Here is a 26,436-nt window from a genome sequence, read left to right as displayed (position 1 = left end):
GAAAGAGGAAAAGAAAATGGGTTTGGCAAATAATCAATCTTTGCCACACTGGATAACAGTGTTAAAATATTTGAATATCCTTTGTGTGAGATAATGAAAGCTACTTTTTTTTGGCTAGGTATCTTTTATTTTCTGTTCTCCTTCTAATGAATAGAAAATATTTACTGAATGACTTGTCTTTTATAATGTTGTCAAAATAGTACTGTAACACAATAAAGTAGGTGTACTATTGGTGTCATGCAGCTGGAACATTTAACCTGGATCTTTTCAGTAGTGAAGCCAAAGCTGGGTCCTAAGCAGAGCTGGTCATAAGGCAGGCAAAATAAATAAATAAATAAAAAGTAAGAAGGACAGCTAGAAAAAAAAAAGATTGCAGAAATTATAGAAAAGTGACAGCCTAAGAAAAGGTTAGGAAAGGATAAACAGCAGGGTACAGAGTGAATGTAGTTTGATGACGTATATAACAAATGGAAGATGGGAAGCAGGCAGGGCATTGTTGTGTACTCTAAGCAACTTAGTTTTCTGTTGAAACTAACACTTCCCAAAGAAAGCTTTTGACATGGCATAGGTAAATTTGCATAAAATGTGAAAAATACCTTTGCTATGCATACTAGGCTTCCCAAAATTAAATTGCTTTTCCACTTCAGTATTTTTATTAAATATAAAATATATTGGCTTAGTTATATAATATATATCATATTATATCATATATATTATGAGTTGATTCAATCAGCAAATATTTATCAGCATCATTCCTAAGCCCACGGGTACACAAAGGGGATGCAGTAATGAACAAGAAAGTTGTCTCCTCTGGCTTTTATACCTCAGCTTCTGGACACTGCAAATCCTCAAGAAGGGGGAGAGGACAGACGTCTTTAAAAACCCCTTAGGTTGGTGGTTATCTCTAGGGAGCACTTTGGAAATTCTGTGAGAAATGATGCTTCAGTGTTAGAACTAGAGATGAAATTGTCTAGTAACTAAAGATAGAATAAAGAGACCACCCAGAAGGTAACACAGTGGTGCAGGAGAAAGGTGACGAGTATCTCTCAATCCTGTCTTAGGGATTGTCCCTGTTCATTGCTACTACCCTTATCTTCCAAGACTCTCATCCTCCAAGCCTTTGATCAGTTATCCCTTGATTCATAAGACATCTTCTCCCTGATCTAGCCAGTTTTTGGTGCGTCTTCTTCCCAGTTCCCACACTACTCTGAACATCTCTCTATGATACTGTTGTCAGTTTATAGTCTGTTGTGGGCATATCCTGTATCCTGGAAGAGCATTAGCTAACACAGACAACCCCCCGAGGCTTGGTTTAGGTTGAAATCCAAAAACTTAAAAAAAAAAAAAAAAATTTAAAAACAACAGTATTAACAAACCTTGCAGAAGAACTTAAATATCCCATATATGTTTATCATTATCACAGCTTCCCAGTAGCTTAACCATTTTATAATTATAAAATGCCCCTCTTTACTTCTGATTACAGTTTGGTTGAAAGTCTATTCATATACCCAGTCCAGTTTTCTTATGGTTACTGTGGTTACTGTTTACTTTTCATTTTCTTTTTCTTTTCTTTTTTTTTTTTTTTTTTTTTTTTTTTTTTTGGTGGTACAAGGGATTGAGCCCAAGGCCTCACACATGCTATGGAAACAGTCTGCCACTGAGCTACATCCTCGGCCCTTGGTTGCTTTTTTCATGGTATCTTTGTCCATTCTTTCAATTTTATATCACTAAGATCTGTGAATCTCAAGTGTATCTCCTGTGGACAACTTCCCATTGGATTTGATTTTGCTTTTATTTAGCATGTTACTCTGCCACTTGATTGAATTGACTCATCCAACTTTTACTGTTATGATGAAAAGAGCAGATTCGTGTCTGCCACTTTAGCTTTCACTTTCTCTATGTCTCATGTCCTTTTTTGTAGTTCCTCTATTTTCACTTTAGTACTTTTTTTTTCCATTACATGGCTATTTTATAGTGTGGTAATTTTCTATAATTGATCTAATTCAATGATTTTCACATTTATTTTTAGTTTTATTTGTGGTTACTCTGAAGATAGAATATAATATTCTATTTATTAATATAATATATAATAGAAGAGAATATAATATTCTATTTATTAATATAATATATAATAGAAGAGAATATAATATTCTATTTATTAATATAAATGTGTGTGTATGTGTGTGTGTGTGTGTGTGTGTATCTTAACTTCTCAGTTGATTCAGATTTATACAAGCTTAAATTCAGTGAGATATCTCTGAGCTACTTTCATCTATTTACCTCACAATGCAGAGCATCTAATGCTCCTCCTTAAAGAGTACAGCCTTTACCGATGTGCCCTGAAATGACAGTAGCTTTAGCAAGCCACTTACTGTCTTTTTCCCTAATCACTCTGTTACACTATCTGCTTCTACTGGTGTCAGTCCTGCCAGCTGGTTTCCACTGCTTATTGGTTCTATTGGTTTTGACAATGCCCTGGGGCACAAATTGTTCCACAATCTGATCCAATCAAAGTCATGATCCTTGGCATAAGTATTTTTTTTGAGACCAGTCTTTGAGGTTCTGAACCCAAGAGAACTCTTCTTAGTGATTTCCCTGTTTCTTTCTGATAAACTTACTATTGCCCTCAGTTTAACTTGTTGCTTTTGTGAAGCAATGAATTTCTAAATTGTTTACCACCAAAATCTCCATGGTTTCCAAGGGTACCCTGCAGCCTTAAACTTTCCTGCTCTCCATTCCAAATGCAGTCAATTTTCTTAGTGAATCCTTTACCATTCTGTGTTTCTAAGATCAATCTTTCCTCCTGGGCAAAGACAATAAACCATTGTTTGCAAGCTGAATGCAGGACAGTGACCTGACTCTCTAAATGGGACATGAGTAGAGTTTTATGAGCAGAGATCTGGATGGGCCAGTAGTTTCTGGTTTTCCTCCTCCAACACAGAAACCATATTTTGCTGGTGAACTGGGGTAAGGGAAATTGGGGCTGCAGTATTTCCAGCATACGATGCCTAGCAAAGAGTTCTCACCTTAAGAATAGGTGTTCAGAGGAAGAAGGGAACTCCCAATCTCTCAGCCACATTTGCAAGGAGTTTAGCCTCTGCAACACAGAGCTGGGGTGATAAGAAAGGGTTACTTCTCTCAGGGAAATTATCATAATCCTGGACTGGAGCAGGGGAGAGGAAGCTCTGTCATCTCAGCCATACCTGCTTAGAAGGGAACTTTTCATGCTGAAGTGGAAGGTGGAGGATTGGAGGGAGAGAATGGGTCATGGTTTGGTGACACAGTCTCTCACTGTTCTTTTAGGATATTCAGTAGATCATCTTGAACAAATGTTTCTTCATCTGCTGTATGCCCTTAAGGCAATTTCCAGATACTTTAAAAAGTTCACTTCTGATGAATTTATCAGATTTTTAAATTTTTATTTGTAAAGAGCATCTATGGAATTCTTTTTGCCACCATCAAGGAAATGGTCTCTCCTTCCACTGATTTTTTTTTTTAACCAGCTCCCATATTTGGATGCAGTACACTATTTAAAATAAAGCTCTTGTTCCACATATTTTGCAGTAGTTTTGTTTACCTGTTAAAAACTTAACTGGTACAATGTAAGTGGAGATTCATTCCCCAAATACCAGTATCTTTGAAAGTTTGTGTTCTCTCTCAGAGGAGCACCTGTGCTAATTCTTGATCATAATGTAGAAAACTCTGTATGCATTCCACTTCAGAAAGAAACATGCCATCATTATCTCCAGTGCTCTGGGTTTTCTTTGGCATGTCATCATCCCAGAGCTGATCTTAACGCTAAACTTCCTGCTCTTATAGAGTGACCAAGGCCTGAAAGTCTCCAATCCGAACTTTACTTTCCAAGGAATGACCCAGCAGCATGATGGAATGAATGTGCAAGGTACATGCGATACCTCATTCTGAAAATAATAGTTTACTTGTGAATGGGTGGTGACTCAACAGAATTCTCTTGATTTCCTGAGTTTTTTTTTTTTTTTTTTTTTTTTTTACCATACACCCGAGAACCTAGAGTAGAACAAGGGTCTGCAATACAAGTTCCCCAAAGTGCTGAGATGGTCTGTTGTTATGGTTAGGATAGTCATGTGGGTTCCTCATGCCATCTTCCTTAAGAGATCTTGTTCTAGAACTTATACTATCTCTTACTTTCTCTCTAATTAACTTTGATCTGTAAAATATTTTTTCTTGGCTCCTAAAGACACTCAATATTTCTTTATTCCAAAATAAGCATCTCCCATCACTACTGGTATCCAAAGCCACCACCTGTTTTCTCTATTCCATTCTTCATCACTACATTTCATGGATGATTAGTAACAACGCTTAGCCCTATCACCTCCCCAGTCTCTCTCTTCTTAAGTCCTGACACTCTAATAAAATTTCAGCAATAATAGGTTGGTAAAATCACTTGCTCAGGTTGTTTTCTGAGAATTCCCATATGCAGTGGTCTTTTTCAACTTTGGTATCTCAACCCTCAATGTCTCTTCCCCTTTGAGCCCCTGCACATCTCTCCCCTCTCTCACACTTACTATCGCCTTTCTGGACCCTCATTCTTCTAATCCCCCCTATGGATAGGTATTGGCCAAGGCTGTACATATATATTCTCTTTTCTCCTTTCCCAAAGGTTTCTCTAAAAGTAGCAGCATCCACTCTAACAGCTTCAACAATCCTTTCTATTCAGAAGATAAAATGAAAATCCTAATATTTAATGAGATCTTAGGCTGTAACAAGTAAATATATTGCACATGTATATTTTATGTCATTTAATTTTCAAAATAACTTTTGTTGGACCTATTTTGCCCTTGAGACATTCAAAGTCCAGGGAAATTAAGTGATTTGCACAAAGTCACATAGTCAGCAAATGAACGTGCCTGGATTTGAGCTCAGGCAGTCTGACACATGTGCACATCTTCTCCACCATTATGTTCCATCAAGGTTGGCCGTCAATTCAACCTCCCTCTGGAAGCCACTCCTGATCACTTAATGTGATAGGATCTTATTTGTGTCATTTACATTAGTACTATATTATGGACATTTGAACATGCGCACGTGCACACACACACACACACCATTTTACTATTGACTCTAGGAGTAAGATTGTATTTACTGATTTCATATCACCTTTCATGTTAGCTTATGACAAGTGGTAAAAGAGCTGCCAAGTTGAATAGAAGAGAAATCATCTGAAAGAAGGGATCCTCCCAACAGGTCCCAACCTCCTGTTTATATCCAGAAGTGACAAGAATGCAGGAAGAAAACAAACCTCAGGGTGTCACCATGCCCCAAATGACTAGTCAATCTGGGCAAGGTGGCTTAAGCTCTGTTTATTTTCAAGGATGTGTAAGAAAAGGTAAAACAAACCACCATGTATTACAGATCATAGTGCTGTGTCTGCAGCAATAATGCATGCTTATTTAGTATAAACTTATTAAGCAAGACGTAGGCTTCATCTATTTTAATAGGACAAAATCCCACATTTCAAAATAACTATCCAATCTCACATTGAGAAATCCTTTCCAAGAGGTGTGACTAACTTCAACTCTAAATAAGGGAATGTGGTAAATGAGTCACTTTCCATCTGTTAGGAAAAATACCAAGTTTTTTTCTCCAAGAAGGTCTCTCATTTTATCTCTGTGAAACAAAATTTAAATGAGACAGGAAAATAGATATTGTTTGGGACTGATAAACTTTGAAAATTTCTCCTTTGTTATATAAGTCAAAGGGAGAATAAAGAACAAAGTTTCCCGGGTCTAGCTTGTGCAACCAACTGAGGACCTTATTTACATCGAGATGAACCATCTGTTATGAACAGAGGAAACTTGCCTCAGAACCCATTCAAGCAGAAACTGCCATGGATTTCAAAGGAAATGCGCTACTTGGTTTGGGCACATGTGGAGTTTAGAGATGGAAAGGTGGGCAAGAAAGGAGAAAGAGAAAATCTGCTGATCCTCAGAGGCTGACCTTGAATATCCTTCATGTTTATTGCCCTATAAGCACTAACATAACTTAGCCATCCTCTAAATCAGCCAGAAGGGTTCATTTGTGAGCAGGTTAGAACAAGATTTTGAGTGATGCCCATAAATGCACTGTGACCCAAAATTCTGTTCCAATTCTGTGGCTCTTTCCTCTTTATGATTTGTCTCTTATCACATTAACCTTCCACCACAACTTGAATTGTACTTTATTGTAGTACATTGGTCAAATACATGTATCATGATCTCCTTATTCAATCACCCATTGTTTGACATGTTATTTCCATATCTTGGCTAGTTTGAATAATGTTTCCATGAATATGGGGATACAGATGTCTCTTCTTGGCACAGACTTCATTTTCTTATACCCTAAAATGGGATTGATGGATCATATATTAGATCTATTTTTAAATTTTTTTTTGAGAAATGTACATACTGTTTTCCATATGAATGATATCAATTTATGGGTCCATTCAATAGTATGCAGGAGTGGTTTTTTTTTTTTTCCTACACTGTTGCCAAATATGTTATCTCGTGCTTTTTAAAAACAGCTACCCCACCAAGTATGAGATAATACTTATTTTGGTTTTCCTTTACATTCCTCTGATGATGAGCAATGTTAAATAAAATTTCATGTGTGTTGGGCATTTGTATGTTTTCTTTGGAGAAATGCTTACTGAAGACTTTTGCACATTTTTAAATAGGGTTATTTATTTGCTTGTGTTGCTTTTGTTTTTGTCTTGCTATTGAATTGTGTGAGTTCCATCTATATTTTTAATTTTAATCCTTTTCAACTGTTTTCCTGTTATGTAATTTTCCTTCTCACTTTTTTTGATGGTTCCCTTTGCTGTGAAGAAACTCTTCTGTTTGATTTTTCCCATTTGTCTGTTTTTGCTTTTGTTACCTGTGTTTTCACTTTCATATCACAAAATATAATCACCAAAAGCAATGTCATGGAGTTGTTTTTTTTTTTTTTTTCTTTTCTTTTCAAGAAATTCTACAGCTTCACATCTTACAATTGAGTTTGCAACTCATTTCTAGTTAATTTCAGTACAGGGTAAAATAAAAAGGTGCAGTTTCAAAATAAAATCATGTAATGGAGAGATCAAATGTTTGTCTACCATTTTTTTCTATCTTTTGTATGCCTTGCAAAAAAATATTCCAAGAGACAATATCACACACAGATTCCAAAAATGCTATATTTCAAAAAATATACAGGAAATATGATTCTGTTATAGTCTTGAAGACTATTGACTGTGGTTATCAGAGAGTACAGAATGGAAAAGAACAGTGTTTCTGGTTAATACAACTTAATATAATACATCATTCTAAACATACATATGTAAGCTAAATTAATACAATAAATATTATAGGCATTTGGTGTTTTCTTGTAAATCTTTGAAGACTATGTATTCCAAGTGGCCAAAGGGAAATGGGGAATCTTCTAATAGACTTATATTGATGAAAGAAATAATAAATGAATACATAAATATTTATTAAGGACTAACAATTAAATATCAGCATTAGAAATAAGTTACTCACTCATATATTGAGCAACCATTGATTGAGTTAATATATGGTAAGCAAATAATCAGAATGGTTTAATGCTAAGTTGACTTTACAGAAAAGTTAAAATAGAAGAGGAAGTTTTTTTTAACTTATTACTATGAAAAATCAGAAACATAGAATACAAAAATAAAATAAAGGGATATCCATACAACCTCCACCCAGAGTCAGTGATTGTTAACATTTCCCATGTGTACATGCAATTTGAATGAACCATTTGAAAGAAAATTAGAGTTGTCACAATGCTTTCCCCCTTAACACTTTAGCATGAATCTACAGGATTAAAATAACTCCTTACAAAGCTATAATATTACAATCATTTCTAAAAAAAATTAACAATGCCTTAATGAGATATATAGTTCATATTAAATTTCCACAGTTGTTCAAAACACAGTGTTTTCACCTTTTTACCCCCCACGCAACATAATAATAATAATAATTTAAAAATAGAATCAAATTTAGTTGTTCTTTGTCTTTAAGTTCCCCTCTCTACCTTTTTGTTCAATTTAATGAGAATTGACCTTCTGAAAAAACCAGGCCAACTGTCATATAGAAAATTTCACATCATGGGTCATCTGATTATTTTCTCATAATGTCATTTATCACACGCCTCTATAATGATATTTTTTGTCAAAGATGTTAGATATAAGAGCATGACTAAATTCAGGTTAAATATTTCATAGGTGATTCTGTGCTTTGGTTGTTACATTAAAATAAGAGCACAGCTTTAAAGAAGAATAAAGTTTTGGCATTTGCAGGTAAATGGATGGAGTTGGAGAATATCATGCTAAGTGAAATAAGCCAAACCCCAAAAACCAAAGACCAAATGTTTTCTCTGATATGCAGAAGCTAATTCACAATGAGGAGGGGATATAGGGAAGAATAGAGTTACTTTATATTAGGTAGAGGGGAGTGAAGAGAGGTGAAGGGGTTTGGGGAAAGGAATGATAGTAGAGTGAAACAGATGTTATTACTTCATGTACATACGTGACTGCATGACCAGTGTGATCCTGCAATATGTATAATCAGAAAAATGAGAAATTACACTCTATTTATGTATTATCTATAATGTATAAATGCATTCCACCGTCATGTACAACTAATTAGAACAAATAAAATAAAACAATTTAAAAAATGAGCACAGAGTGTCTGGTTGTTAAAACATTTGTGATATCTCTGATTACATAGTTAAAGTACTAACCCCAAGCTTGTGGTTAAAGAGTAATGTAAGAGATTATGCTTTGGCATCTTGTGAATACCCTGCTCCACTAACTTTTCATCTAATGGTTTGAGCATTGGTTGAGAATTTTTTTCTTTTCTTCTTTTCCTTTTTTTTTTTTTTTTCTTTTTTGTGCTGGGGATTGAACCCAGGGCCTTGTACATGCAAGGCAAGCACTCTACCAACAGAGCTATATATTCCCAGCCCAAGAATTTTTTTCTTGATTCAATTATTTCATTAGACTTTGTAAAATTTATATTTCTGTTTCTCCTCTTTAATGACCAAGTTCCAGCTTTTCCCAAGCAACTTTTATAACCTGAAATATGTTTTTTAAAATTTAAAAGGTCAAAAATCCAAATATTTAAGTATGATAGTATATTTGTAATGGGTACTTACTCATCTTGGGTTTTCTCTTGTGTTTCCAGCAAAATGGGAAGCCACATTTTTATGATAATCTCATTGTTGAATCCTTTGAGGAAGCACCTCTTCATGTTCTGGTTTTCACCTACATGGGATATGGAATTGGAACCCTGTTTGGCTATTTCAGAGACTTTTTGAGAAACTGGGGAATAGAAAAATGCAATGCAGCCATAGAACGAGAAGAACAAAAGGTATGTACATGCAACTCCCCAGATCAATGTCCATATCTGCTCTGAAATGCACTCAGAAGTGGTGGTGCAGGCCGGGCATGGTGGCACATGCCTGTAATTCCAGTAGCTCAGGAGGCTGAGGCAGGAGGATGGCCAGTTCAAAGCCAGCCTCAGCAAAAGTGAGGCACTAAGCGACTCAGTGAGATCTTGTCTCTAAATAAAATACAAAACAGGGCTAGGGATGTGACTCAGTGATTGAGTGCCCCTGAGTTCAATCTTAGTTACCAAAAAATAACAACACAAAAAAAGTGATGCAGATACAAAACCTAGATGCTCTGGAACTATTCAGGGTAAGTTCCATCCATCTCCACCCTTCTAAACCTCATTACCTGTGTGTTTATGGATTTTTTTATTAGAATTTTATATTTATACATAGTAGTTGGATTCTTGACAAGTTCATAAATTCATAGAAAACGATAGATTTGTTTTTACAAACATTTATTTAGCAACTACTGATTGCCAGAGGCTGAACATAGGTCCTTCTATACATCTCAATGTTTAATTTGCGTATATATATATATATATATATATATCAACAGATAGATATTAAAATATCACTTGAAACATAAAAACAGCAATATATAAGAGCAAGGACACCTGAATGGAATTGTATGCTCATCTCCTAACTGCAGATTGAATATTATTTACTCTATCCTGAAATAGGGAAGTATGTCTGAGTGAAAGGTAATATTTTATTTCATCTCATCAGAGTTTCTCAACTTTCACACTATTGCTATGTTGCACTAAATGATTCTTTGTTGCTGTCCTGTGCATTATGAGAATTTTAACAGTATCCTTGGCCTCCACCCACTAGATTAGCCATTAGCACTGGCATGTACACACACACACACACACACACACACACACACACACACACACACACACGGTGATCAAAAATTCCTCCAGAGAGTACCAAATGTCTCATGGGGTACAAAAATCACCCATGATTTAGAACCTTGATCTAGTCACTTTTTAGAATTAGCCTATAAAAGTCCACATCAATTGAGGTACAAAATCACCCATGATTTAGAACTATTGATCTAGTCACTTTTTAGAGTTAGCCTATAAAAGCTACATCGTTTGGTGTTTGCAAAGAAGTGTAGAACAACCTGGAAAATACTTAGAGCTCTACAAAGACCCTGAATTGTGTTAATACATTTTTCAAATTGGTTCAAAACATTTATGATGCCATGTGTCTCTTTTTTCCAAAAATTGCTTTGGGATACTATTAATATTGCCATGAACATAGGTGAGGCATGACCTGCAGGGTAGCAAGAGGACTTCAAATCATGTAATTAAGCAACCACTACCCATGGTAAGATAAACATTTATTACATTAACACACCAATGAACAAATCATGTGGAACACTTCTTTGAGAATTTCCTTAAGCCAAGTGTATCACCTTCAGAAGGAAATCAGACCCAGCTTCATCATCATAATCCCTATTGATTTATAAGTATTTGAGCACATGTTAAGGGTTATCTACATTAAAAAAGGGGGGGCATGCCATCAGAAAAGTTGAATTCCAGTATTTAAACAGGTTCACAAGTAATTCATTTGCTAAAAGGTGATGCTGGGGAACAGTGATGTGGCTCTCAGGGATCTGTGCCCTGTGACTCTCAGGAAATGAGGAAGTCCTGATACTGAGGCCTGAATGAGGAGCAGGAGTTTGCCAAGTAAGCAAGGGTGCAAAGGAAAACATTCTCTAAAGAGGGCATCACTTGGGCCAAGGTGTGTGTCCATTCATTAATCAAGCCAGATTCTTTTCAAGCATGGATTTTTGTGCCCCCAACTGTGCCACAATCTGAGTATACCAGAATAACCAAGTCAGACAGAGTTCCTGCCTCAGAGACTAAATTATAAAAAAGCAACAGGACTTGATAAAGGGCACAAGAAAGAGAAGTAGATGGCATCAGGGGAGCAAAGAGATATGCCTAACTTGAACTTGCAGTTCAGTGAAGCCTTCTGGGAGGGACAGAAAGTTAAAGTGAGACCTGAAGAATGAAGAGTAAGCAGTAAGCAGTAAAGCAAAGGGCGAGGCTGGGTGGGGAGGGGCAAGGATTCTTTAGGGAGAAGGTATGTGGGCAAGATGGTCCAGGGTAAGAGAAAGCATTGTGTATTCAAGGAATTCCAATGACTGGAGTGTTGTGAGTGGGAGCAAGAGTATGTGAGGAGGAAGACTGAGAGGCAAGCAGGGGCCAGACTATAATGGGTTTTTATAAGCCATGGACATATATCATAAGAACAGTGAGAAAGCATTGAACAGCTTCAGACAGAAGAATGCAGATTGGTAGATTTAGAAAGATCATTCTATGAACTATGAGAAATGGGTTGCAGAAAATCAACATAGAGATGAAAATCTAGGCAAGAAACTTTGGCTGAAACCAAGGTAGTAACAAGTAGGGGTGGTGATAAGGCCAAGAGATGTGTAAGAGGTGGAACTAGAGATGGTCAATTTGACCTGGGAATTAAGGAAGGTAGACAAATCAATGGCCACACTCAGATTTATGACTTGGGCAGATGGCACAAGTTTCTGCTGTTCAACTGAAATGAGAAATAGAAGATAAAGATCCAGTTGGAGGGAGAAACTGGTCAATTCCTCTTTTGCCAAGTTGAGTTTGAAGAGTTGGCAGCTAAAAATTGAGATCTGGACCACCAGAGAGAAGTCTCAGATGGACACCATAGCAACTTCAGTGTATCTTCAGCATATGGACATGAATCAAAGCCAGAGAAGTAGACAGGATCTCCCAGAGTAGGTCTGGAAAGAAAAAAAAAAAAAAGAAAAGAAAGAAATCAAGGGAAGAAAATGAACTTCAGAAACTTTAATACATGTCAGGGATGGGATTCCAATTCAGGAGTAGAAACAAAGCAACCATAAAGCAAGTTTGTGGTAGCTTAGGAAAGACACCATTATGCTTGAAATAGAGAAGAAAGGGATGCAATGAAAAGGGAACTAATTGTAGAGACATTTAGAAAGTTATCAAGTCTTGGTGGCTGAATACATAGGAGAAGGAATACAGGGAAGTTCCAGATTCTTGCTTGGACTGACATGTGGATGGCAGTGTCGGATCCATCCTATTTTGATAAATGATGGTGATGACAGACCCGTAAAAAGCCCCATAGAGTGCTCTGGAGATAGGAAGGCTCTTCAGAATCATTCTGAACTGAGGGAAGGGGACTGGGCCTTTGAACTTTGGCATTCATAGGGGCTGCCCTCCAAGGATCTTGGCCAAGGAAGATCCCTTCAGGCTAGGCAATCCTCAGAGAAATTTTTAGCCTCCAATGTTTCAGTCCTGAATGAGGGATTGTGGGCAACCTGTGCCTTAACACCTGTTCACATTGCTACAAGAACTCCTTGACCCACTTTACAGGAGGAAGACTGCCTTAAATAAATTGATAATTTACATTTCTTTACAAAATAAATGGTTTCCACCCTGTTCGATCTTTATAAGGTTGAGAGCATCGATCAATATAAGCTCCCATTAAGTGATGGCACACATTTTCTTATTTGTCCCATTTGAGACTCTTTAGAGATTCAGAGTCTTTTAGAGTGACAGGTTCTAACTAACTGTGATTACTATATTCCTTTGGAGGGGACTTGGTCATTCTCCATCATGCCACAGACTGAGCTTTATCCTTCGGATATTACCTCCAGTCCCATACTTGACAGTCTTCTTACTTTCTGTTAAGAAACTATCTGAGGCACATCTTGAAGTCTCTTACTCAAAACAGGAAATATGCTATTTTTTCCATTAATCCTTGGTTCTTTGTTGTGGAATGGAATATCATAGTTTAAAAGCTGGTCACTAGGAGTGCAGAATGTATTGCCTCACAAGACAAAATAATCATTGGCAAAATGACCTGAGGAAAGGAAGCGTATCCATGAAGTGGTGGTGGGGAAAAGTGTGTAAGTGTGTGGTTTTCTCAAAAATCATAAATGAATGCTTTTATTTCCAATTTTACTCTTTTTCTATCTTAATTTTCTTAATCAAATATGAGAAGATATAGATCCTATTTTCTTTCTCACTACGCTGATGTCTCTTATACCAAACCATCAATCCAAACTAAAGTGTTGTCCTAAATGTAAAGCACCTGTTTATTTTTCCCTGTTTTCAATTTCTAACCCAAATACTCTGAAATTAACTCCAAAACAGAAAGGATTTGATAATCCCTGTTATCTGCATCATATGAGTATTAGTGAAGTGAAAGGAATAGAAAAGTCAAAACCACCATCCATGAGAGCACTAAAAAAAATCATAAATCCAGGGTACTGATACCCCAGATAGACGCCACTTAGCTGTCCATAGACCCCAGCAATAGGAAGGACATTACAGATAGACACAAGGCTTAAATATTTTGCTTAATTTTTCTACTTAACTCTTCATTTTGTGGCAGTCTATAAGTTTCTTCTGTTGTTGGTAGTGTTTTTGTGTCTTTTTTTTTTTTTTTTAATCAAAGTCAACATTAGAGTTAAAACATACTTTCTCAAAGACCTCTGGAAAAATTCCTTTCCCAATGATGTAACAGTCCAACTTGGCAAAAATCCAAAGGATGTCAGTAAATATAATCAATGGAGGTTAAGCATCATCAGAGACTTTAAAAACTTCAAACGCAATTCATTTTACCACTTTGTATTTTTCAAGTCCCTATGGCCCCAACATCCAGCAGCTTCCATAAGACTTGATATAGCATGATCCCAGCTTGGTGTAAAACATTACAGCTAATTCTGTGTTCACATTAGACCCATTTAGTCCCCAGGATCTCTACAAGTAAGTCCCAGATATTTCTGGCTCAACACCAGAGATTTTTGCTCCAACCAGAAACAAAGAGAGCTCAGCAAGTTATGGCCATATAAAATGTTAAGACAAACATCCACATGTTTGCTAGACTTAAAACTTGTTCTGTGGCATCTATATTTTGCATTCAGAAACAACAGCAGGATAAGCCCAGAGGAGCTCTCTTCTGAGTAATTTCAAGTATGGGGTCCATTAAATCACTGGGTGTGAGATATGGTCTTCTCCAAAGTAAACAGATGACTCAGGCACTGAACCTACTTGAGTCCAGACAGCTTCATTGGGGTGCCCTAAGAATTTCATATATTAGCCATCAATATGTGGAATGATAATATTAGACTAGTGCTTTATAGCCTTGGTTCACCAGGAAATCAATGAGAAGCTTTTGTAGAAATTAATCTCTGGGCTTTACCTATAAACATTCTGATTTTGCTGCTTTGGGGTGCAGCCTGGGTGTTTTTCACATGCAGTCAAATGCTTTAGAATAATCTTCTCAAAATTTAATAGGCACTCAAATTATCTGGTGCTCATGTTCAAATGCAGATTCTGCTCTATGTTCAAATGAAGATTCTGTGGCACCAAGATTCTATAGCTCTAAACAAGCTACCAAGAAAACTGATGCTGCTGGTCCAGAAACCACCATTGATCCGTTTTGGTATTTTCATCTGAGAGCTTGTTAGAACTCTCAGTCCCAGCCCAGCACTTCTGAAGCAGAACATTCATTTTAACATAGTCATCGATGATGTGGACATGCACTGAAGTTTGAAGAGCAGTTCTATCCTAGAGGTTCCCAATTGGAAGTTCACCTGTGGTCAGGTGAAGGCAGCATCATCCCTCACAGAGGGATGCCAACTAGTCCATACTAGCAGCTGAAAATACAGATTCAGAGTTTCTCAACCTTGACTGCACACCCTAATCCATTGATCCGCCCCAGGAATTTGTCTTTGCCAACTTTCTCCCTCCAGGACCACCTCCAACATACCTCTACCCTACTTCATCCCAGGAGTCTACATCCCTTGATTTTAGTCTCTTTCTGTTCTGAACTCCTCCATGTCCTCTTTTCCTTCCTTCTATCCAACTTAAATTCCATGGCTTTGATACACCCTCAACTTGATGCACATCCCTGCTTAAGATGACAAATCTCCCTTTAATTTCAGGATCACTAGGCTCAAGGTGGCTCAGTACTTCCTGCCAATCACTCTGCCTTGCTTTGTCCACTCAGTCACTGGCTCTTCTAGGTGATTATTTCATGCCTTCTTCTTTCCGCTCAAACCTCCAACACCTCTTGGCCCAACTGACAGTCACCAAATAATCATGCTTCCTATTTCACTGAAAAAATAGACAAAAGCCAAAACTCCCACCTGCTGTCTCCACCACTTCCTTACCAGCACCTGTGCTCAAGTACTTGAGCTTTTACTCCCTTTCCATGGAGGAGGTGAATGGGCGCCTATCCAGGCCAAGCCCTCCACTCGTGTACTAGGTCCCATTCATCAGCAATCCTTAGCCTTCACACATCCAAACTCTGCACTTGGGCTTCCTCTCCAAGCCTGTGCCTTTCATAATCTTTCCCAGGTTAGTCAATGATGACTCCACCAGCCCAGGTGCTTTAGACAAAAATGGCTTAAGTCATCCCTGACTTCTCTTTTGGTCTTGGACTCCAAGTCAAATCTGTCTGCAATAATAATAGTTCTATGTTCAAAATATATCTATCAGACTAATTTTTACCATCCTGCTTTCTCCAGGTTTGTGTTAAAACCTTCTCTTATGTACCCCTCTTCCACTCTCGAACCCTACAATCCTTTCTCACTGATAAGTACTGTTATTCGTTAACACTCTGTATAGACCCCTTCTATGCCTTTCCAACTCATGTGGAGTAAGAGCCACAGCTGGCTGAGACCCTGAAGAACACAATCCCCTCATGTGTCTGATTTCATTTCCTCTACTACTCCCCCTATCTCACACTGCTTCAAACACTAGAACTTCCACACTGCTTCAAACAGAAGAACTTCTTCAGGCTTCGCCTACATATACCTTCCTCAAGGATTTTTCACTTGCATTTTTTTCTACCTTGAATGATCCTCCCTTAGGTATTTGTGTGGCTTATTCCTCACCCCTTGGCTCAACGGTCACCAAGAAACAAATACCTTTAAACGCAGTAGGAATCACTGACTAGTGAAATCCCCAATCTTTCTTACCAGGGTTGGTTCCAAATAGATTCTGGCTGAAAATCAAATCCACTCTCACAGGGGTGGAGATTTTCTGTAAGTGCATCCATTAGAGCAGGTCCCATAGGCCGGGAGGACAAATTCAAAATTTTAAAGTTCTAAAAATATTTTGCAAAATAGGACCATCAATTAAGTGAGAGCGCAACATCTCACAATGACTACTCAGAGAGTTCAGAATTGAATTGGAGACATATATGTGTATTTGTATGTGTGCATATATATGTATAGACATGTGTATGGGTATACATATGTATGTACATGTATTTTATATAACATATCATATACATGTTATATGTATAATATGTAATATAATATATGCATGTATGTAATTCATTTTATATTATATATTAACTATATTGCAATTGATGATATAATTTTATTATAATTAATACATATTAAAAAGAAGATATATATGTACAAATATATTCTGATCTGGCCTTCAAATGTTGGTCAAATCATTCTTTTTATTTCTTTTACAATGTAGACAGACTCAGAAAGAAAGAATCTAGGACAGTGGGAAGGGTGGACTGCTTTTGTTGGGTTGAATCTGTGCTATCATACATTAACTGATCAAAAGCCAAGCTGTGGAATGGGTGGATAATAACAACCCTAATGAAAAGTCACTTATCAGACACCTTTTATTTTTCCCTTTCCCTTTTGTTATGGAAATAATAAGTAAAAGCAATCATTTTCTGCATCCCCAGTCTCTTGGCTCCCTCACTACACTTACTTTCCTTTTGCACTCACCCTCTCCTTTCCCTAACATAAATGAGATTGTTTTATACTGTAACTTCTTTTTTTTTTTCAAACCTAAATGTAGCATATATCTGGACATCTTTCTGTACCAGAATACGTTTTTCTTTTAGTAGCTTCATGATGGTATTCCTTAATAATTTATATATCATAATTTATTTATGATCCCTTTTTATTATGGTAACTAATTTGTCAATGAGTAGCATTTGCATTATTCTAGGATAATTCCTTGAAGTAGCTTTCTGCCTCTAAGGAATGAATGTTTTAACTTCTGTGAGATACTGACAAATTGTCTTTCAGAAAAGCTTGCAGAGCTAGACTCAAGTGATTAATAGTTGAGAGTAGTTCCTTGTCAACATTTGGTATATTGATAATATCGACTTTATTTTTAAATTTTTTGCCAGTCTCATGGGAGAATATTTTTTATTCATATCTTATTTCATGTCTTCCTAAGTAATAATGAATCTAAGTTTCTTTTCGTATCATTTTTACTTACTTATACTTATTCTTCTTGAATTGTCTATTCAAATTCTCTGCTCAAAATATTATTAAATTTTCTTATGGATTTAGCAACACTCTCTATATCCTTATATTGATCATTTATTTAAAAAGTGTATTTTAAATATTTTTCCAATTCTGTTTCTTGGCTCTTTAACTGTATTATATTTGGCTATATGTAAGTTATCAGGTCATATGTATCAAACATTTCTTTTAGTAATGGATTCTGTGGTACAAGAAATAGGGCATTGGACTTCTAACCAAACCTGCAATGGCCATTTAAATATTTCTTTTATGTTCTCTTTGTTGTTACTGTCCACCCCTTTTGTTAGGAGGGAGATTAGTCATGTTTAGGAAGGCACTTTTTTCAACTAAAGTCATAAAAAATTTTCTTGTCATTTCAGTCACTACTTTTATGATGTTAGATATTTATTTTATTTATGTAGGACACAAATGCATTTAGATTTATTTTTATTTGTTGTGCAAAGTAGAAGGACTAATTTTTAAAGATATTTCTCGTTGTTCCAGTATCATTAACTAAATACTTTTTAATCCACTGTTGCAAAATCTTGATCAATTTATCTATTTTTTAGATAACTGTAAGTTTTCAGGTAAATATTATATGTATTTTCCCTGTGTGCTTGAGAATTAACTAGTCAGGTTTTGAATTTTGATAAAAAGCCTGTCACTTTAATTGGGAATTTATTAAATCTATAAGCTAACTTTATAAAATGTAGTATCTTCAAAATATTCAGTCTTCCCACTTGGAAACATTTCTTTCCATTTCTTTATATACTTCTTATGTTCTTCCAAAAAATGTTTAATAATTTTATTTATAAAAGTCTCCATTTCCTTTTATTTGGAACATTTTTTATCATAGTATTAGTGAGTACTATCTTTTTTTCGTCCATACCATGTTCTAATTAGTTATTGCTAGCATATAGGAAACATACTGATATATTTATATTTTCATCCCAAATATACCACTTAAATGAATTCTCTCTTTCACAGTTTCTCATATAGTTGTTTTAAAATTTCTTGAATTTTTTTGTGTGCTCCCCCAAAAATATAGGTTGTCTGTTAGGTGATTATTACAAAACAGTTGCTAACTGTGTTATTTAACTCTTCTAGACTTCTTTTTCTTTTCCTCTACTCGAACATTTTTTAATAAATGTATATTAATACTTTCTCATATGTATTTTAGTGTTAACCATAATGTATATAAAAGTTTCTGACTCTAATAGTACTTGATGGATTTTTCCTTGCATATTACTTTTCAAGATATACTCTGTTGTCTGACTTTTTTTTGTATTTATTAATTTTGATTCATTATTCACAAATGGGGTACAACTGTTGTTTCTCTGGTTGTACATGAAGTAGAGTCGCACCATTTGTGTAATCATACATTACATAGAGTAATGATGTTTGTCTCATTTCTTATTTTTCCTTCCCCCCAACCCCTCCCAGCCCTCTTTTCCCTCTATACAATCCATCCCTCCTCCATTCTTGCCTCCTTCCCACCCACCATTATGCATCATCATCCACTTTTCAGACAGATCATTTGGCCTTTGGTTTTTGGGGATTGGCTTATTTCACTTAGCATGATATTCTTCAACTCCATCCATTTACCTGCAAATGCCATATTCTTCTTTACAGCTGAGTAATATTCCATTGTGTATATATACCACAGTTTCTTTATCCACTCATCAACTGAAGGGCATCTAGGTTGGTTCCACAATCTAGCTATTGTGAATTGAACAGCTATGAACATTGATGTGGCTGTATCTCTGTAGTATGCTGTTTTTAAGTCCTTTGGGTATAGGCCAAGGAGTGGGATAGCTGGGTCAAATGGTGGTTCCATTCCAAGTTTTCTAAGGAATCTCCACACTGCTTTCCAGAGTGGCTGCACTAATTTTCACCCCACCAGCAATGTATCAGTGTACCTTTTCCCCACATCCATGCCAACAACTATTATTGCTTGTATTCTTGATAATAGACATTCCAATTGGGGTGAGATGGAATCTTAGGGTAGTTTTGATTTGCATTTCTCTTATTACTAAAGATGTTGAACATTTTTTCATGTATCTGTTGACTGCTTGTAGATCTTCTTCTGTGAAGTGTGTGCTCATTTCTTTGCCCATTTATTGATTGGGTTATTTGTATTCTTGGTGTAAAGTTTTTTGGGTTCTTTATAGATTCTGGAGATTAGTGTTCTATCTGAAGTATGAGTGGAAAAGATTTTCTCTCATTCTGTAGGCTGTCTCTTCACATTGGTGATAGTTTCCTTTGCTGAGAGAAAGCTTTTTAGTTTGAATCTATCCCAAATATTGATTTTTTATTTTATTTCTTGTGCTTTGGGAGTCATGTTAAGGAAATCTAGTCCTAAGCTGACATGATGAAGATTTGGACCTACTTTTTCTTCTATAAGGTGCCGGGTCTGTGGTCTGATTCTGAGGTCCTCAATCCATTTTGAGTTTTGTGCAGGGTGAGAGATATGGGTTTAGTTTCATTTTGCTGCATATGGATTTCCAGTTTTCCCAGCACCATTTGTTAAAGAGGCTATCTTTTCTCCATTGTATGTTTTTGGAACCTTTGTCTAGTATGAGAAAACTGTATTTTTGTGGGTTTGTGTCTGTGTCCTCTATTCTGCACCATTGAGCTACCTATCTATTTTAGTGTCAATACCATGCCATTTTTGTTAGTATTGCTCTGTAGTATAGTTGAAGTTCTGATATTATAATACCCCCTACTTCACTTTTCCTGCTAAGGATTACTTTAACTATTCTGGGTCTTTTATTTTTCCAAATGAATTTCATGATTGCTTGCTCTGTTTCTATGAGGTATGTCATTGGGATTTTAATTGGAATTGCATTGAATCTGTATAGTACTTTTGGAAGTATGGCCATTTTGACAATATTAACTCTGCCTATCCAAGAACATCTGTTGCCTGATTTTAATAGTTATACATCTACTTTTTCTTCAAAAGCCATCCCTTTGTTTCCAGGCTTCATAATTTTCAGAGCATGTATGCCTCTTATAAGCAGCCTACAGATTGATTTTAAACAAATACTAAAGATTCTGTATTATAATAACATATTAAATACTAAAGTATATTAAACTTCCACTTTCATAGGCTAAAAATGGTCTCACGTAACCAATTCCATATGACTAAGGCTATCATTTTATTGACTCAATTTAAACTTATTTCTGCCATATTTATGTTCTATGTTCACATTGTCATTTTTTTAATTTTAAATATTTCTCCCTTTACACTCTGGTCCATTGTTTTTTTTTTCTTTAATATGTATTTTAATATCATTTAGTTTTACTTTTTTTCCAATTTTATTGGGGTATAATTGACAAAATGTATTTATTTACATTGTATAATGTGTTTTGTGATTTTATATGTATTTTTTAACTACCACAGTCAAATTAATAAAATGTTACTTCATATTGTTATCTTTTTATCTTTCTTTTCTTTTCTTGCTGAGAATGTTTAGAATCTACCCTCTTAGTAAATTTAAAGCATGCAGTACATTATTATTATTACCTACGATCACCACTATGTATGTTAGTCCTCCAGAACTTGTTCATTTTGTAAGTGAAACTTTAGACCCTTTAACTGACATCTCCCCTTTCCTCCATGCCTCAGAACCTAGATGCCATCATCTTACCCCTGATTCTGTGATTTCGACTTTTTTAGTTTCCATATATAAGTGAGATCATGCAGTGTTCACCTTTCTGTTCCTGCCTTATTTCACTTATTGTAATGTCCTACAGGTTCATCCATGTGGTTCCAATGAGGGGATTTTCTTCTTTTTTAAGGATTCATGGTATTCCATCACAATGTATATGTACATTTTGTTCTACCATTTATCTGTGAGGGACACTTGGACTATTTCCATATCTAGTCTACTGTGAATACTGAGGGTATGAAGATGAGTATGCAGGTGCCTCTTATAGATAATGATTTCACTTCTCTAGGATATATCCAGAAGTGAGACTGCTAGATTATATGGTAATTATATTTTTAATTTTTTGAAGAACCTCCATATTGTTTTGCACAATAGCTGTTATTCACATTCTCACAGTACATAAGGTTCCTTTTTCTCAGTCTGTATCAACCCTTGTTATCAGTTGTCTTTTCGATAACAGTCAACCTAACAAGTGTGAAATGATATCTTCCTGTAGTAGATTTGCATTTCCCTGATGATTTGTGATGCTGAACATTATTTTCATAAACCTATTGGCCAGTTAGTATGACTTTGCAGAGAAATATCTGTTTGGGTCATTTTCCCATTTTTAATTGGATTATTTTTAATTGGGTTATGGTTTTAGTTGGGTTATTTTGCTATTGAGTTGAGTTTATTATATATTTGGGATAATAACCTTTTATCAGATATATGGAATGAAAATATTTTCTAGGATTCCATTGGTTGTTTCTTCACTCTGTTGATTATTTCCTCTGCTGCCCATAAGATTTTTAGTTTGAACATAAATCCTATATTTCTCATTTTTGTGGTATGCTTTTGAGGTCATATCCAAAAAATTCATTGCCTAAACCAATGATAAGAAACTTTTCCTGTTTTCTTTCAGTAGTTTTATAGTTTGAGGACTTATATTTAATTCTTTAATTCATTTTGAGTTCATTTTTTATTTGTTCTTGTTATGCATGACAGTAGATTTCATTTGACATAATTATAGAAGCATGAAATATATCTTGTTTTAATTAAGTCCCCAGTACTTCTTCATTTCATTTTTTTTTTTTTTTTTATGTCATGAGATAAGGTTGCAGTTTCATTCTTCTGCCTATGGACATAGTTTTCCCACCACCATTTTTTGATGACATTGCTTTTCCCCATATGAGTTCTTGGCACTTCAATTGTTCTAAAATGTACGGACTTAATCTGGGCTCTCTATTCTGTTCCATTGGTCTATATGGCTATATGGCTATTTCTGTGCCAGTATCTTGCTGTTTTTATTACTCTGTAGTGTATTTTGAAATCCAATAGTATCCTCTCAGTTCTCAGAAATGTCTGTGGTTATTAAAAGCATGACAGCTTACCTATATGAGAATGTGTTTCTCTGTTTTTATCATTTGGTTGTTGATTTGGCTGAGTATAGGATTTTAAGTTCAAAACAAATTGTCCTCAAGATATTTTCTACCATTATCATCAAAGAAAGTCTGAAGCAATCTGACTCTTATTCCCTAATATATAAACTGCTTTACCTCCTATAGGAACATTTTGGGGACTTTTCTCTTTACCCTTGGAAATTTGGAATTGAAGTAGGATGTATCTGGATATCAAACTATTCATTTTCTCTAATCAGTCCTTGATGAGCTCTTCACATCTTAGGGTTCAACTCTTTTTTCATCTCTAGAAAATTTCACTCTCTCTTCCTTCTTCTACTTTAACTTCTTTTCCTCATCCTTCTATTCTCCTCCTTAATTGCCTTTTTTCAATTTTTTCATGCCCATCACCGAGACATCGAATCTTTTGTATCAGTCCATCATGACTCTTGACTTTTTTTTCATATTTTCTTTTCTCTTTGTCCCTTTTTAACTCTTCTGGAAAAATTAGCAAATTTAATATTGAAACTTATTAATTTTCTTTTGGGCTGTGGCCATTACACTCTTGGATTCTTTTATCCTTTTAAAATATGCATTGTTCTACTATGTCTCTATATATTGAGGAACTGCTCTTCCATTTAGTTTCTGCTGCCCATTACAAAGCTTTGTCCTCTGCACAATATTACTGACACTTATTTATTAGCCCAGCAAAGTGATCTAGCTTCCCAGTTTGTCTCCCTGAACATCAACTTGTTTTAGCTCTTCACTCTCAACTTGGAGTTACCCTGCAGTTAGCTTATATCCACACCAGACTTCCTGAAAATGTTTCAAACTATGATTTCTTATAGTTTTATTTCTCCAGATCCTATTTATGTATTTTTGTATGTGTGTGTGATTCTTCTGATTTATTGATGATATTTTTGATAGTCTCTTTAGGCATGTATCACTTCATTTTGCTTTATTAAATGTTCACTATTATCTCATTTTATAGAACTTTTATAGAAGTGAAAAGATCCATATAAGTACCGAGTCTGCAATATTTATTCAGTCCCCATCTATGTAAGTCAGCTTTCCATTGCTGTGACAAAATATCTGAGAAAATCAACTTAAAAGTATACTGATTCAGGTTCAGAGATTTTAGTACATGATCACTTGGCCCCATTGCTTTGGGTCTGTGTTGAGGCAGAAAATCATGTCAGGGAGCACAAGGAACAAGGCTATTCACCTCATGGTGACTAGGAAGCAAAACAGAGAAATAGAGGAAGGGGCTCAGTTCCCAATATTCCTTCAGGAGCATACTCCCCAATGACCTAACTTCCTCCCACTAGCTCTACCTCTGAGCAGTTCCACCACCCACCAATAACAGCACAGGCCAGCAACCAACTCTTTAACACATAAACCTTTGGGGAATATTTAAAATGCAAACCATAATACCACCTAGTTTCTTTAAAATAAAAATTAACATTAGACACCATTTCTTTGAGATTCTCATGCTTCAAAGAACTACAGTTACCTTACTAAGAAAAGAAAATTACAAGCATTTTTTTTTAATTTTCTGAGCTTTCTGGTATTATAAAGATATAAAAATAAATATTAGATGAGAAAAGACACAAATTAATAACTGGTGTTTGATAATGACTCTTTCTTTATAAAGCTATAATTCTATTTGCTACTAAACAGGCATGTAATTAAATCAATTAAGAGGAACTTTCTTCCAAATATGGCAACAGTACTTAACAATGGTCCGTGGCATGCTCTTTTACTTCCTAATAAACACAAAGCCCCATTCATTGAAAACAGCATTGATTATGGAACTCAATCAAATTCCCAATTTTTGCAGTTTGTGTTCTGACTTTTCATCTATCTATTCACATCAGTTGGATAGTAACATCTACTATATTTGGAAAATAATGGATTACCACCCAAGTTTAAAGGTAGAAAAAGAATGATTACCAACGTGAAGAAGAAACAAAGCTATTGTTGTTGTTATGTTTTTTAGGTTGGACTCATCCTTTCCTACACCCTACTCGCCAAAATGGTGGTGTCTTGATGACCTAGAGTTACCTATCACATTTGTCCATTTCTGTCAGAAAGCAAAACAAAGATAGTGAGTAAGCCAAGTGATAAATTAAATCTATGGATACATAAATATATGTCCTATTGCAATGCTTCTCTTTGAAATATCAAGTCTAACTTCATTTTCTGCTGTAGTTAAATTGCTGTGGGAAGCTTGTCTGAGACTAGAGGACATTGACCTTTTGAGGTGTTGGCTACTCCTAAAGAAAACTCACTGCTGCTCACAGGAATGGGGTGGAGTGAAAACACACCCATCAGAGGCAGGGAGCCACACTTGTGGGGAGAAGAGGACCATGCCCTAAAGCAAGCCAGTTCATTCCCAGATCAGATCTTCAACTCCAAGGAGGATTCCAAGGCTCAATTGTCCATCTCAGGACTATGTAGGTTGCTGAACTTGCATATCAGATCTGGGTTAGTATTTACATCATACGCAAAGATATACCTCTGTGGTTAAATAACCATCCTACCTTTTTACAAGGGAGGTACAATCTGTAACATTGCTATTGAATGTGAGGATCATTCCCAGAAAGAAGTCTTCCTTGACCCCACATGATAGGTTTGAATCCCTATAACTTGCCCTCAAAGCATTTGTTTCAATAAAAAGGTACTGCCCATTTCCACATGGTACAGATTCTACATCTCCCAATTGGAAGGGAGAAAATCATAGTAGGATGAATTAGTTCCCACCTTCTCTCAGGTGGCTATGATAATGTATCTTCATGAAGTAGGACATGGGGAAGCTGCACATTGTTTTCTCACATTGATGCAGAGTTCCTTATGACTACTAGACACTCCTGTCTAGTCTGGAAATATGTCGGGTAGAGTTTTACATATCGTGGGTGACTTTTTTTTGTCACCAGTGGTGTGCTAGAGGGAATCTGAATAATCCCAAGGTCATTCTAAAGTCTCTGTCTGGGAGAGGGAGTGAAGCCAGAGGATGACCAGAAGTCAAGTCACTTGCCTTTCTGGGTCTGATTTTCCTGATGTATCAAATGGGCATTTGAGTTCTGTGATCTCTGTGTCCTCTTCATTACTGCTACCTTGTGAATTCTGTGGTTACAAATTTGAAATTAATTTTGTAGACAGAATGCTTGTTTCTTTTCTCCTCTCCAAACCAACTTTTACTTTATGTTGAGTAAGATTCGTCATAAAACCTGTAATTCCACCTAGATCCCAGATATTACTACCTACAGACCTAATTTTCTATTTTCTTCTGATAAGTTTATACCATTCATTTTAAATCAGTCTTTAAGCAAACAGAAGGATACAAATAACATATGGGAACATGGAATAATCCACAAACAGCAAATAGTCTGAAAGAATGTATTTAATCAAAGAGGAAATGGTTTATAAATGATTTTGCAGAGTTATGCAATCTTGTCTCAAAAATATGTTTTTTCCCTGTGAGAACATGAAAGGATCATATAATTACCATAAACTTATCATTTTAAATGATAATAAAACCCAAACCACAGTTCTTTAGAGAAAATGCAATTGGTATGAGATTTTGAATTGCAATCAGTAGAGTTTCAAATTCACATATAATAGATAGTGCCAATGTGTGTTTATGAACATTTCTTCCTACGGAAAATCATAA

The 26,436-nt window shown here is 35.7% G+C and overlaps 1 protein-coding gene across 1 annotated transcript in view; it reads left to right on the top strand.

The window, feature by feature from the left end:
* The window catches only part of SPTLC3 (serine palmitoyltransferase long chain base subunit 3), a 168,000-nt gene that overhangs the window by 32,589 nt on the left and 108,975 nt on the right, over window positions 1-26,436 (top strand). Inside the window, exon 2 of the mRNA XM_079128498.1 lies at window positions 9,198-9,383. Within this exon, the coding sequence (XP_078984624.1) occupies window positions 9,198-9,383 (186 nt within the window). The remainder of the gene's footprint in view (window positions 1-9,197; window positions 9,384-26,436) is intronic.

Source organism: Sciurus vulgaris (genome assembly GCF_902686455.1).
Source record: "Sciurus vulgaris genome assembly, chromosome: 2".
Lineage (NCBI taxonomy): Eukaryota > Metazoa > Chordata > Mammalia > Rodentia > Sciuridae > Sciurus > Sciurus vulgaris.
Note: the sequence above shows the minus strand (reverse complement) of the source record. Positions and strands in the feature narration are given on the sequence as shown.